Source organism: Cherax quadricarinatus, chromosome 19 (assembly GCF_038502225.1).
Source record: "Cherax quadricarinatus isolate ZL_2023a chromosome 19, ASM3850222v1, whole genome shotgun sequence".
Classification (NCBI taxonomy): Eukaryota; Metazoa; Arthropoda; class Malacostraca; order Decapoda; family Parastacidae; genus Cherax; species Cherax quadricarinatus.
The window spans coordinates 36,075,650-36,090,157 of NC_091310.1; the positions used below are offsets into that span (position 1 = coordinate 36,075,650).

General features: G+C 37.5%; 1 protein-coding gene across 4 annotated transcripts in view; it reads left to right on the forward strand.

Moving 5' to 3' along the window:
• LOC128688319 (putative uncharacterized protein DDB_G0271606) overlaps positions 1-14,508 on the forward strand; it is a 135,959-nt gene that overhangs the window by 42,210 nt on the left and 79,241 nt on the right. For all 4 annotated transcript variants that reach the window (XM_070086652.1, XM_070086654.1, XM_070086653.1 and 1 more), the window contains one exon: positions 7,227-7,359. In XM_070086652.1, the coding sequence (XP_069942753.1) occupies positions 7,227-7,359 (133 nt within the window). The remainder of the gene's footprint in view (positions 1-7,226; positions 7,360-14,508) is intronic.

The following is a 14,508-nucleotide window of genomic DNA, read 5'->3' on the forward strand; positions in this document are numbered from 1 at the left end:
GTGTGATTATTCTTACTGAGGCTTTTTGTTGAGTTTAGGTGTGTATAGTGTGAGAAGGGCTGATTATGGCACATGGTAATGTATCTTGGAGAGGATCCCAGCCATTTTGGATACTTTTTTTTGTTGTGTTGGATATGGGTGCTGAAATTCAGGTTGCTGTCGAGGTGCAGGCCTAGGAATTTGCCCTCATTATCTCTGGCAATAAGAGTGTTGTCAGTCTTAATGTTAAGTTGTGCAACACCTGCTCTGTTACCAAACAAAATATAGGAGGTTTTTGTCAGTGTTAAGTGTAAGCTTATTGGCTGTCATCCAAGTAGATATTTTGAGTAGCTCCTCGTTAACAATGGTGTTGAGGGTGGCAAGATTTGGGAGATGACATAAGTCATGTCGTCAGCAAAGAGAATGGGTTTCAGATGTGATACATTGGGAAGATCATTGATGTATAAGAGGAAGAGCAGGGGATGAAGGACACTTCCTGTGGTACCCCAGTATCAAGTGGCCGTGTTGATGAGGTTGACTCAAGAAATCGTAATGACACGATTGCAACAAACCATACCCCCGGCTGGGATTGAGCTAGAGTTCATCACGGCCACGCTAGCTGGAGATTCGTCTGTAAAAACTTGCATTTGTGGTCACAGAGGTGCCTGTGCTAACCTTCCTATGGTGTAGAAATATACCTAGTTGGATGAATCTTATTGTGGCTAGCTGGTCTAGTGGCTAATGCGACGGGCTGGAGTTTTGAGACTCTATGACCGCGGGTTCAATCCCGGCCGGGGGTATGGTTTGATGAGGTTGTGTCTTTAATGGTGACATACTGATACCTATTAGTAAGGTAGGATTTGAAATATGCAAGAGCATGGCCTCTTATACTATAATGGTCAAGTTTGTGGAGTAGGATGCCATGATCTACTGTGTCAAAAGCTTTTCTTAGGTCAGTAAAAAGTCCTAATGGATATTCCTTATTTTCCAGTGCTGGGTAAGGCAGATCTAGCATTTTTACAATTGCATCATTAGTGCTTTTATTTTTTCTGAAGCCAAATTGGCAGGGGTTGAGTATGTTTTGTGCTGTTATAAACGAACATAATCTCTTGTGCATGAGTTTCTCGGAGATTTTGGATAGCAGTGGTAAGTTTGATATTGGCCTATAGTTGTTTACATCTGTGGGGTCACCACCTTTATGTATTGGTGTAACCCTTGCTGTCTTGAGTAGTGTTGGGAAAGTGCTAGTTTCTAGTGACTTGTTAAAAAGTAATGAAATAGCATTCAAAAGGACATGGCTGCTCACTTGTACGGTAATAGTGGGACATGAAACAGATTCCCTGAATTATTTTTAAGTGACTTAATAATCATGGTGACTTCAGTGGGCTCAGTAGGTGCAAGATAGAAGGAGTTTGGGAAATTCCCATCTAAGTAATCACATGCACGGGTGTTGGTACCTGTCTATATTGCTTTTCATATTGGTGTTTCTTATCAATGGATTTCAGTATGCAGCTAGTTAGCCATGATGTGTTTCGTTTTTATAGGACAATGTTTGTCGTATAGTCTAAGTAATGTATTCAGAAATATGTCTGTCCAATCATCAATACCATTGCCTTTGGAGAATTCTGTAGGCCAGTCAACCATCTCTAGCTCTGCTGTGAAATTACTTACTGAGGCCTCGTCATGGAGTCTAAATGAAATTTTGTTGTATTCCAGTGGTGGTTTACTATGTTTGTTAAGAGGAAGGTGGGGTAGTGGTCAGTAGTGCTGTCTGTGATTATCCCTGACTTAAGGGGGGCTAGTATATACTATTGGTCCATATATAATCAGTTATGGTTGCACTTTTCTCGGTCAGACTGGTTGGTTTAGTTATTGTTGGTATGAGAAGTGTGTTGTTCATATTGTTGATGAAATCAGTTACAGGCTGATCATCTGGTAGGCCAAGGTTGATATTGAAGTCTCCAGCTAAGAGAGAGTGGTGCTTGTTCATTTGTCTGTTTGTTATTAGTGTCTAAAGTGTCTAAAGTCTAAATATAATTTTTTACCAATCATATTATTGTCATGTCATGTGTGTAGAAGAGAGGAAGACTACTTCCCAGTAAAAGTAGGTCTTAGACAGGGATGTGTAATGTCACCATGGTTGTTTAATATATTTGTAGATGGGGTTGAAAAAGAAGTAAATGCTAGGGTGTTCGGGAGAGGGGTGGGATTAAATTATGGGGAATTAAATACAAAATGGGAATTGACACAGTTTCTTTTTGCTGATGATACTGTGCTTATGGGAGATTCTAAATTAAAATTGCAAAGGTTAGTGGACGAGTTTGAGAGTGTGTGTAAAGGTAGAAAGTTGAAAGTAAACATAGAAAAGAGTAAGATGATGAGGGTATCAAATGATTTAGATGAAGAAAAATTGGATATCAAATTGGGGAGGAGGAGTATGGAAAAAGTGAATGTTTTCAGATATTTGGGAGTTGACATGTCAGCGGATGGATTTATGAAGGATGATGTTAATCATAGAATTGATGAAGGAAAAAAGGCGAGTGGTGCGTTGAGGTATATGTGGAGACAAAAAAAAACGTTATCTATTGAGGCAAAGAAGGGAATGTATGAAAGTATAGTAGTACCAACACTCTTATATGGGTGTGAAGCTTGGGTTGTAAATGATGCAGCGAGGAGGCGGTTGGAGGCAGTGGAGATGTCCTGTCTAAGGGCAATGTGTGGTGTAAATATGCAGAAAATTCAGAGCGTGGAAATTAGGAGAAGGTGTGGAGTTAATAAGAGTATTAGTCAGAGGGCTGAAGAGGGTTTGTTGAGGTGGTTTGGTCATAGAGAGAATGGATCAAAGTAGAATGACATGGAGAGCGTATAAATCTGTAGGGGAAGGAAAGCGGGGTAGGGGTCGTCCTCGAAAAGGTTGGAGGGAGGGGGTAAAGGAGGTTTTGTGGGTGAGGGGCTTGGACTTCCAGCAAGCATGCGTGAGCGTGTTAGATAGGAGTGAATGGAGACGAATGGTATTTGGGACCTGACGATCTGTTGGAGTGTGAGCAGGGTAATATTTAGTGAAGGGATTCAGGGAAACCGGTTATTTGTACATAGCCGGACTTGAGTCCTGGAAATGGGAAGTACAATGCCTGCACTTTAAAGGAGAGGTTTGGGATATTGGCAGTTTGGAGGAATATGTTGTGTATCTTTTTACGTACAGTGGACCCCGGTTCGCGAAGCTATCGGTATCCGATAAATCTGGTATCCGAAGCATTATATCGCAAAAAATTTGCCTCGGTTCCCGTTACAAAACCCGGTATGCGATACAATTCGTACGAGACGTGTCCAGTGTTTACAAGCCAGCCAGTGTGCGCGCATCTAAGGATACATTCGGTACATTCTATATTATCCATATTATCACTGTTTTTGGTGCTTGTTTCTCCAAAATAAGTCACCATGGGCCCCAAGAAATCTTCTAGTGCCAACCCATCGAGACCAAGGGTGCTAATGACTATTGAAATTAAGGAAATGTGTGCAAAGTGGCTTGAAGTGCAAACCTTTTTTGATGAAAATCTCCCTGACACAGCTACTGCAAGCCGTGTTGGCAACCTGTACACTGACAATGTTGTGAACCACTTTAGGAAAGTCATAAAGGAACGAGAGGTACAGGCCTCTATGGACAGATATGTTGTGCGACAAAAGTCCAGTGACTCTCAAGCTGGTCCTAGTGGCATTAAAAGAAGAAGGGAAGTAACCCTGGAAAAGGACTTGCTACCTCAAGTCCTAATGGAAGGGGATTCCCCTTCTAAACATTAAAAATTTCGACACTCTCCCCTCCTCCCATCCCATCAATCATCACCAGATCTTCATTAAAGGTAAGTGTCAATTATTCTATTGTGATTATTCTATTGTTATTATTGTTATTGTAATTATTATATTGCATTAAACTTAATATATCATGTAGTAAAAGTTTTTTTTTTCATACTTTTGGGTGTCTTGCACGGATTAATTTGATTTCCATTATTTCTTATGGGGACTATTGATTCGCTTTCCGATAATTTTGGTTTACGATGAGCTCTCAGGAACGGATTAATATCGTGAACCGGGGGTCCACTGTATATGCTTTTAAACTGTTGTATTCTGAGCACCTTTGCAAAAACAGTGATTATGTGTGAGTGAGGTGAAAGTGTTGAATGACGATGAAAGTACGTATTTCCTTTTTGGGGATTTTCTTTCTTTTTAGGTCACCCTGCCTCAGTAGAAGATGGCCGACTTGTTAAAAAAAAAAAATTATTGTCATTCATTTTATAGAACTGTTTGACATTCTATTTCCCAGTTACTATTAGACTTTCTTTCTTTCTTTCAACACACCGGCCATATCCCACTGAGGCGGGGTTGGCCCAAAAGGAAAAACAAAAGTTTCTCCTTTCACATTTAGTAATATATACAGGAGAAGGGGTTACTAGCCCCTTGCCCCTGGCATTTTAGTCGCCTCTTACAACACGCATAGCTTACGGAGGAAGAATTCTGTTCCACTTCCCCATGGAGATAAGAGGAAATAAACAAGAACAAGAACTAGAAAGAAAATAGCAGAAAACCCAGAGAGGTGTGTGTAGTATATATACATATATGCTTGTACTGCACATGTATGTGTAGTGTGACCTAAGTGTAAGTAGAAGTAGCAAGATGTACCTGAAATCTTGCATGTTTATGAGACAGAAAAAGGGACACCAGCAATCCTACCATCATGTAAAACAATTACAGGCTTTCGTTTTACACTCACTTGGCAGGACGGTAGTACCTCCCTGGGCGGCTGCTGTCTACTAACCTACTACCTAGGTTACTATTAGACATGTGAAAATATTTATGCATGCATATTAATTAGAGGTGTTCAAGCACCCTTATTTACCCATTTTCCTGTATGCTATTAGATACACTATTGCAGTTATATGTACTAGTGAGTTACATGGCACAATTATAAGTTAGTGAGTAACACTAAGCAGAGAGGAAAATTATGTTAATTAGGTATAACCAGGTAAAGAGACAAATGCAATATAATGCCATCCTTTTTTGACAGTATTTTGCCCACATAGTGGGCTTTATCATGTCACAAACAGACTTGACAGAGTCCACTGTATGGGCAAAACATTGTCAGTAAAAGATTGCATTATACAGCATTTGTCTCTCCTTTTTCCCCTTGTGTTGGTATTTTATACCATGCACCTCTATTGGGTATGATTACATTGGATAAATCCTTTTAACAAGTTTTACTGCCTCTTATATAACAATTATTTAAAAATAATTAATATGTATACATAGTTATTATCTGTGGATTATACATTATAATTAGGGTATTATATTCACGGAAAGCACTGTATGGCAATGGTAGTTTGCACTGTATGGCAATGATGAGGCAGATGGCAGAAGAGTTTATGGGGAGCAAAATAGTAAGAGTCACCTTTGGTGTAGTACCTTCAATCCATTTCAGTTAATTTTTTCTAGAAAATCTGAATTAAGATGGGACTGTCAGAAGAGAATGCAAATAGTAAAAATATTGGAGAATTGGGAAAGTTGATGTTCTATAATAAATGAGAAAAATCAATTTTAAAATGTTGGGATATCAGCACTATCTGACAATTTTTGTAAAGTTGTACTGAGCACTCCTCCATGAGATGACCTGGCAAGTGTATTATAGGAGAATCTTGGGGACGTGACTAATGAACAGAGAAAATGTTTTAGTGCCAGGAATGTGTAAAATTGGCCAAATTACTGAATTCTGTGCACTTTAAAGAGTAAGATAAGATAAGATTTCGTTCGGATTTTTAACCCCGTAGGGTTAGCCACCCAGGATAACCCAAGAAAGTCAGTGCGTCATCGAGGACTGTCTAACTTATTTCCATTGGGGTCCTTAATCTTGTCCCCCAGGATGCGACCCACACCAGTCGACTAACACCCAGGTACCTATTTGCTGCTAGGTGAACAGGACAACAGGTGTAAGGAAACGTGTCGAAATGTTTCCACCCGCCGGGAATCGAACCCGGGTCCTCCGTGTGTGAAGCGGAAGCTTTAGCCACCAGGCCACCGAGTAGGGTACTTGAAATGCAGCCTCTCCTCACTTTAGGGCACTTGATTTACAGCCTCTCCTCACTTAGTGACGTACTTGTTTACCGACGACTTGGACTTACAACGGGCTCTCTGACCAATATGCATACCTAAATAATGTATATTAGAGCTGATTTCCTCTCTTCTGTTTATTACAATATTTGGTACACTACTGTATAAACATTTAAAAGTATACCAGAAATTTCATAAATGGCACAAAGTGAGATTAAAACAATATCAAAGTTTGTTGACACGAACCCACTACCATATAATATGCTCCTCACTTAGCGAATTCGTTTACCGACATGATCTTAGAAACGGAACTCCGTCGTTAAGTGAGGAGAGGCTGTAGTTGAATAGGTGGTTCATTATGCTCAGTTGATAGAATGGAAGGCATACTAGCAAAATAGCTTAAGAATTTGGTCAAATGGAATTGGCTTAAAATAGGACTCAAAGTGGGTGAAATCACCAGTGTGCAAATTGCACTGAGACTGCTTAATTTGCACCTGTGTAATCCCATAAGTTTTCTATCAAATTTCATGCTTTTGGTGTCATTACCTTCGGAAAAAAGTTCTCTACCATATCAGAATTTTTTTAAAGTGGACACCAAGAGCAATATTGATTTCTTGGGTCTGGACAGTGAAAGGGTTAAGAGACACCAGAAAATATACTGTATGTTACTCTGCTCTTTTCACCTTGACAGGTAGAGATTTTCCTTTGACAAAGCAGAATAGACTGACAATTCATTAATGCCATAATATCTAACTACTGAGGAATATGAGTTACTAGGTGCTGGCATGTCCAACAGTTTTACTTTTACCCTCAACTTCATTACATTCTCCTTCCTCTTAGGAAAAGTGTCCTTTGATACCTTCCATAATCTATCAGGATATCATGACTTGGCATGTTAAGCCCCAAGAAACAGCAACCTAGTTGATTGTCACCTAGAAAGGTTGCTTTCAAAGTTTCAGGGATAGAACACATCTTGGAAACAAGCAAAAGGCATAAGAGGATTTTTTCCTAAAAATTTTTTTAATGAGATGTAATTGTATGGTTTTACTTCTGAAATCTAGCATAAAATATTTAAGAATGTATTAAAATATATAGTAATAGTTTGTGGCAACTAATATTTCCTAATAATGCTTACTGTAATTCATTGCCAGGTGCATGTGAAGGTACTCTGGCTTGTTCTACATGTCATCTGATCTTTAAAAAGGAGGACTTTGATTTAATAGAAGAGCCGTGTACTGATGAAGAACTGGATATGCTGGATCTTGCTTATGGGCTCACAGATACGTAAGTGTGCACAATATTTATTTTGAGAATGAAAATTTTATAAGGATATCTTTTAATGAAATACTCTGCTCTATATAGAGAATTTACAGTGTAACACATAAGACTGTATTGTACTCCCTCATTATCCAGGAGTTTCACATTTGGCAATTTGTTGATATGCAGGGTTTGTCTTACAATGTATTCAGTTGCCTGTTATCAGTGGCTGGGTTGTTGGTTCTGTGACTTGAGTATGGTGTTACAGTATGCCATTATCTGCAGGCTTGGACACAATTGTGACAAGTGTTGTATTGTGATATTATCTGTGACCTTGGTTCACAGAACTATGACTTGCTTATAGTAGTATGGTGTTATCCACAAGCTTGGCTATGGGTTATTATATTCCCTTTTGCTAGTATGTTTCTCAACTTAGCTAAACTTTTTACCACAACTGATTTATAATAGTACAGAATGTTAGAATAATGATATATCTGGGTGCAGAGAGCATGGAGGTAAGGAATTTTTCCATATTTTTTTCATTAAAATACTTACCAAGCTACATATCCACGAAATTCATCGTTCAAGAGCTCGTGGAATAGATTCCTCGTGAACACTGAGGGAGTACAGTACAGTATATTGATAAATTAGCCAGCCAGGTTTCATTCCTATTCCTTGGATGAATTTTACTAATATCACTTTACCCATAACAGCACCTGTTAGGGAAGGTATGATCCCACTTTGCATAGCTTTTTGTATTTTTGTGTGTATAAGTAGAGTTTTTCCAAACATTTTAATTGCTAATGTTTATGTATTTTAGCATAAAAACATTGCAACATTACTTACCTCTCAATGGTTCTGTTGAGCACCACCCAGACTATTAGTATCCTAATTATTCTGCTTCTACTGTATTTTCAAGCATTTTTATTTTCCCATATAAGATGTGTGTAATTTATTGACAGTACAGTATTTATATACCATACAGTATTATATACTGTACTATGGTATAATCCCTTATAAATATTAATGATGATTTATTATTAATAATTTATTAATATTTATTTAGTATTAATTTATTAATTAATATTTTATTATTTAATTCTGATTTATTATTTATTAATATTATTACATATTACAGTATTAATATTGATAGTATTATTACTCATTAATCCAAGACATCTAATCGCTGAAAATATTTACAAAACAAAAAAAATTGGCTTGGGAATATATCACTGAACTTTTAAGTAGACAAAACTTTATATGTTGAACTTCAAAAAAAAAAAACGTAAACATGCATCAGCGGATGGCACCGCAGTGTGGCACTTGCTCTTTCCATGTTGACAGTCTTGTTTCCTCAACTTGAGACAAAAGTTATGGAAAAGATGTTGATATGAATGAGAGACATATGTGACTATTCTGTGAACCCCTGTATTTACTGTGTACTCTACAGTGTCAGCAAAAACACCTTGCCCCCTGCATCCAGACTTTCCAAGGATCAAAAGGGGCAAGATATTTTGCTAGTGTACACCATCCACTGTGTTTTGTTTATGTTTAGTGCATTTAGTAAGTGTGTACATGCCTGGAGTGTGAGGCAGCATCCTTAGTGCACATGCAACAGTGGCAGTGAGTAGTCATTTTTCAAGACTTATTGGTGAATTTTTGGTTTCATTCACTCCATTGTGTTATTTTGTTTTTGATTGTGCTGTGAATATGTCAGTGAAACGGCAGTATATATGACGTAGCATGCATTCTGGTAGTGTGTCATATGTTGTTCCAAGGGAAAGGAGTAAATCTCGGAGTACATCCCATGGCCCTACACCACGAACTGATAGTGAAGATGACGATATTGTTACAATGGGGATGAATGATGTGAGTGAGGCAGCAGGTGGTGGTGGTGATAGTGGTGGTGGCATGAGTCATGTGGCACCAGCAGCGGGCCACGCTACTACCCACGCTGCTAACTCAGCACAGCCACAACCAACCCCACACTCCCACAACATCCACAACCACAACCTGTAAATATCCAGTACTCACCAGCAGACCGCATCTGGGATTAGCAGCAAGGTGACAATTTTGTTCCCAATCCCCATCACTTTGATGAAATGCAAAGTGGAATACGGCCATCACGTACACTTGGGAACAATGGTACTGAACTGGAATGCTTTCAGTTATTCTTCGATGAACCCCTGATGGACATTATTGTCAGGGAAAGCAATACTTACTTTGAGTACACGATGGCAAACACCACAGTTCTTTCATCAAGATCATGCCTACACCAGTGGAAGGACACAACTGTGACAGAGATGTATCTGTTCTTTGCCACAATAATGCTTATGCCACATGTGTATAAGCACAGTGTCAACACATACTGGTTGATAGACCGCCTGATTTCAACCCCAGCTTTTGGTGGCACTTATACCAGTGAATAGATTTGTGCTACTATTACGTATGTTACACTTCTCAGACAAAACAAGGCCTGACAGAAGCGGCAGGTTATATAAGATCAGGAATGTGTTATTTACCTGAAACAAAAGTGCCGTATGTATTTTTATTCCTTCAGGAAGCTTGTTTTTGATTTTGTTCAAAGGCAGACTGTCATTCAAGCAGTGCATACCAAGCAAGAGGAAACACTTTGGTATAAAGTTATTTGTACTGTGTGATTGCAAAAGTGGTCTGGTTTTGGATATAATTGTGTACACTGGCAGTAATACATTGCAAGATACCAGGAAGTTACTGGGTATCTCTGGTGATGTGGTTAGAACAATGATGGAACCATATCTTGGTAAGGGGCATATTTTATATACTGACAACTGGTACACAAGCCCTTTACTCAGTGATTTCTTGCAAGTGAACATGACAGATGTGTGTGGCACAGTGCGTGGAAATTGTAAGCATATGCCTAGGTTCAATGCTGGCACTCTTAGAGGTGATGTTCAGGTGTTTGCTGCCAGTGACATCATGGCATTTCGGTGGCATGACAAATGTGATGTCACATTGTTGGCATCAGTTCACTGACACGAAATGGCAGACACTGGCAAGCAGAATAGAGACCAGTGAACCCATTGTAAAACCTGCAGCTGTGATGGATTACAACCTCAATATGCACTTAGTGGACAAATGTGATATGCAGATTGGGTTTGCTGATTGTGTTCGCAGGAGTTATAAGTGGTACATAAAACTCTTTTTCCATCTTCTTGACATTTCCATGCTGAATGCTTATAATATGTATATGTTGAAGACCAACAGCAAACCCAAATATGGTGGATTTTGTTTGTCAGTTATCAGACAAATAATATTCAAGTACCAAGGAACAACACTTGATATAGAACAGCGCCCACAAAATTATCAACACGTGCCATCTCGTCTGAGGCCTGGTGATCACTGCCCCATACCATTGCCTGCTACTGTTTTCAAGAAAAATGCTCAGAAGAGGTGTTATGCCTGTGTACATACCACAAAACTCCCACAAAAATGCAGAGACACTCGTTTTATGTGTGAGGAGTGTAAAACACCATTGTGCATACACCCATGTTTCAAAGAATTCCACAAGCTGCAGCAGTTCTAGGAAAGTGTCCAGTGATTGTACATATGTATATATATATTATAGAACAATCATAATAAAAATTTTTTTATATTGTTTGTTTGTGTAAATAAGTTTTGTAAACAATATGATGATACTAGTGTTTTTGCTATAATTGTGTTACATTCAATGAATGTATATATGAACATTGCACCATACTTTGGTCTCACAGGCCACATAAGTTATGTGAAAAAATAAAATAGTGAAAAAAACAAGAAACCTTCGAATACAAGTAAACCAAAGTTTACTGGGTGAGCAGCAGTCGCCGCTGTTGCCATATGCGGCTCATTTTCTGCCAACTTTATGCCTCTATATCTCGGTAAGTACTGATGGCAAAAACTTTTTTGGGGGATTAAAACAATCAGAAAAATAATCTTAACATTTTCATAAGATTTTTTTTTTTTTTTTTTATTATTTTTCGACACCAGGAGACACTTCAGGATTTGGGGTTTTGACAGTCAAAGGGTTACTTAAAGAAGTGAGGCACCTCATCTGTGCCAAAGTTGAAGGAGGAGCTGATGAAGATGTGGATCACTATGGATATTGTTTATATTTTATCCTTAGAAGACTCGATGGCCAGGTGCATACAAGATATCAGTAAAGTCAAGGGGAAGATAACAAAATATTAAAGTTAAGGTTATTGAAATTTTTTTGGCATTCAAAGTTAAATTTTTGTGTAAGACAGGGTAGGGGCAAGGTTTTTTTGCTGACACTATAATGTTAGTTTATTTACAATGTTTTTACTGTCATTGTTATTCCTTGCACTTGGCACTATGTATATGTGTATGTATGGTCACTTTTTGTAATACGATATGTTGTATCTCTTTACTCCTCTTTTAACTGTTACTGTCTTCAATTATTTTTTTTATCTTTAAATTTATGTCTGCCCCTACCTTAAAATCCTCTAAATTTCATACCATTCCTTGGCATTTTGACTCCTAAAATACTGTATGTATAAATGCTTATCCCATAGATTTACAAAACATGTTTCAAAGAAATATACAAAGCAAAATTATATGAAGGAAGACATCAAGAGGATTGGGGGGAGGGGGGAGAGGAAAGGCCCGACAGCCAAGAGTTAAATGGTTAATAAATTGCAAAAGTCTGACCATTGCTTATTTTGTAAACAGTTGCCCTTTTAGGTTTTGCTATGTAACTAGAGTATACATGTTATCATCATAAATATAACTAAACATTCAGACTTATGGCCTTCTTTAGAATAAATTATTAGAAAAAAAAAGCCTGGTGAGAAATTTGTAATGCAACCCAGATACACATGGACAGGATGGAGTACGAGATACTGGGGTACAGAGTGAAAGATTAGATTGAACTTATCACCTCTACTATTATGAAATAGTAGAGAATCTTTTTCTGAAGGTAATAAAACAGTAAGTACAAAATTTGATGGAAAACTGATGAAATTATGCTTTTGCTAATTTTGCTGTGTCAGCAATATTTATGCATTGGTGATTTCATCCACTTTGAGTCTGATTTTAGGCCAATTTCATTGTTCCAGTTGACCAAATTCTTAGTTATTTCACTAGTATGCCTTCCATTCTATTGATTGAGTACTACAAGAAACTTCCCTATCCAACTATTTAAATTACCCAATAAAGTGATCAGAAATTGGTAAATTGTCTAGTTTCACACAAAATTCAAGAAATGCCAATTTCAAAATATGGTCCAGAATAAGCAGTGCAGACATTCCTGGCACTAAAATAACATTTTCTCTGTTCATTAGTCAAGTCTCTAGGCCCCTCTTATATTATGTTTGCTTTCCATTTTGAATTTTTATTCACACAAAAAATGGTAGATTTACTGTTATGCAGACTTCTGCATTATTGTAATAATTGTATAAATAATGTCAGTGCATTCCTAAATGTGTATTAGACTGGCCAGTTGGACTCGTATTGTACAAGTGACATCATTTGTGTACTCTGGAATATTGGCAAAAATAGAACATTTCCACTACTTTGAGCTCAATTTCAAGCTACTTTCAGTCCTGAAACCAACCAAAATCATCTCTATTTCTGTAACATTCTATCAAATGAGACCAACAAACTGAGAATATAACCATAAAAACCATATGAAAATACACCGCAAAGTCGCTGTTTTAAACCAATAACATGGTCGCATTTTTTTTCTCATGCATTGTGTGTTACAGGATTTTTTTATATGGTGCACACTTACTGCACTGACCCATTCTCTCATATCTAGTCCCAAATTTACCACTCGCAGCTTATCTGAGTGAGCTGAGTTCACGGTGCTGTACTCTGGGACCAGCTTCAAAGCCATGTTACAGCGGGACCGACCCTGAAAGGGTTAATAGAGTGAAATATCCTAAAAATCATGTGATACACAAGGACAAGGTGGAGTACAAGGTAATGGGATACAGAGTGAGACAATGAAAGATTAGATTGCACTTATCACTTTTGGAGCTGTTGCAATAGCTGCTGTTAACATATTGAAACAGTGAAGCTATTTAATATGATAGTGAAATATCCTAAAAATCATGTGAAGTCATTTTTACTCATGTGCCATTTAACAAGATCACAAGATTTTATTTTGCTATATTCATTGTATTTACATGAGAAAATGTGAAAAAATACAAAATACAAGGACAAAGTATTTAAAGGCACTGCTGTCAATACAGACAGTAGCCTTTAAGTCAGATCATTTCTATATACTGTACTTTTAGGGAATGCATTACACTTCAGGTCTTGAGTCTAACAAAATATTTCTTTCATTCATCATATATACCCATTAGCTGTGTGCATGGCATGTTTTATATTTGGTTTGTGGATGTATCCATGTACTACAATATATTACACTTTAAAATGTGACCTTAATTAGTATATAATACAAAAATATGAGAATACATTTTTCAGTTTTGAATATACAGTATATGCAATATATTATTAAAACTATTTTTATAAAAGTGAGTAGTCTAAAGTTGCTTTTTTTGAATATAAATGCTACAAGTGACTGGCAAGATTTTTTGTGAACAGTGTAGTGCATTCATGGGAAGTAATGAAACCTTGAATAATTAGTTTGTGATTAAATTAAAAGTTGATAAGCCTAGAATGTATCAGATTGGTCTATATATTATTTGTTGGACACATGAGTAAGGGATAAGATAGCAGTGCTGGCTGAATAAAACAACCAGATACTGTTTGAAAGACATTTTAGATGAGCATTTTGTCAGCATCATTAAGGTGCTGTGTTTGCCAATCATAAAAGTTAAATTGTCAAAGATTTTTTGTTATTATATCCCTTTTTCTACTTGCTGTGAGAGTATAAATTAAATTCTGTAATTTAGAATAGAAATGAAGCTTATCTTTATTTTGAGTAGTTAAAAAAATCACAATACCATGAATGTCACATGCTGATGATATACCTGAGACAGATTTTGGGAGGTCTTCTGTGGTCTGGCCTCAGATCAGACTTCCCTATTGGCTGCCTGATGCACCAGACTGTTGCTTCCCCAGACCTTCAAGTCTAGAAAGCCATCATAATCTGGCTGATTTGGCACTTTCTACAGAAACTTGTCCATTTTCCTCTTGAAGATATCTGGACGACAGATATTGGCAAATTAT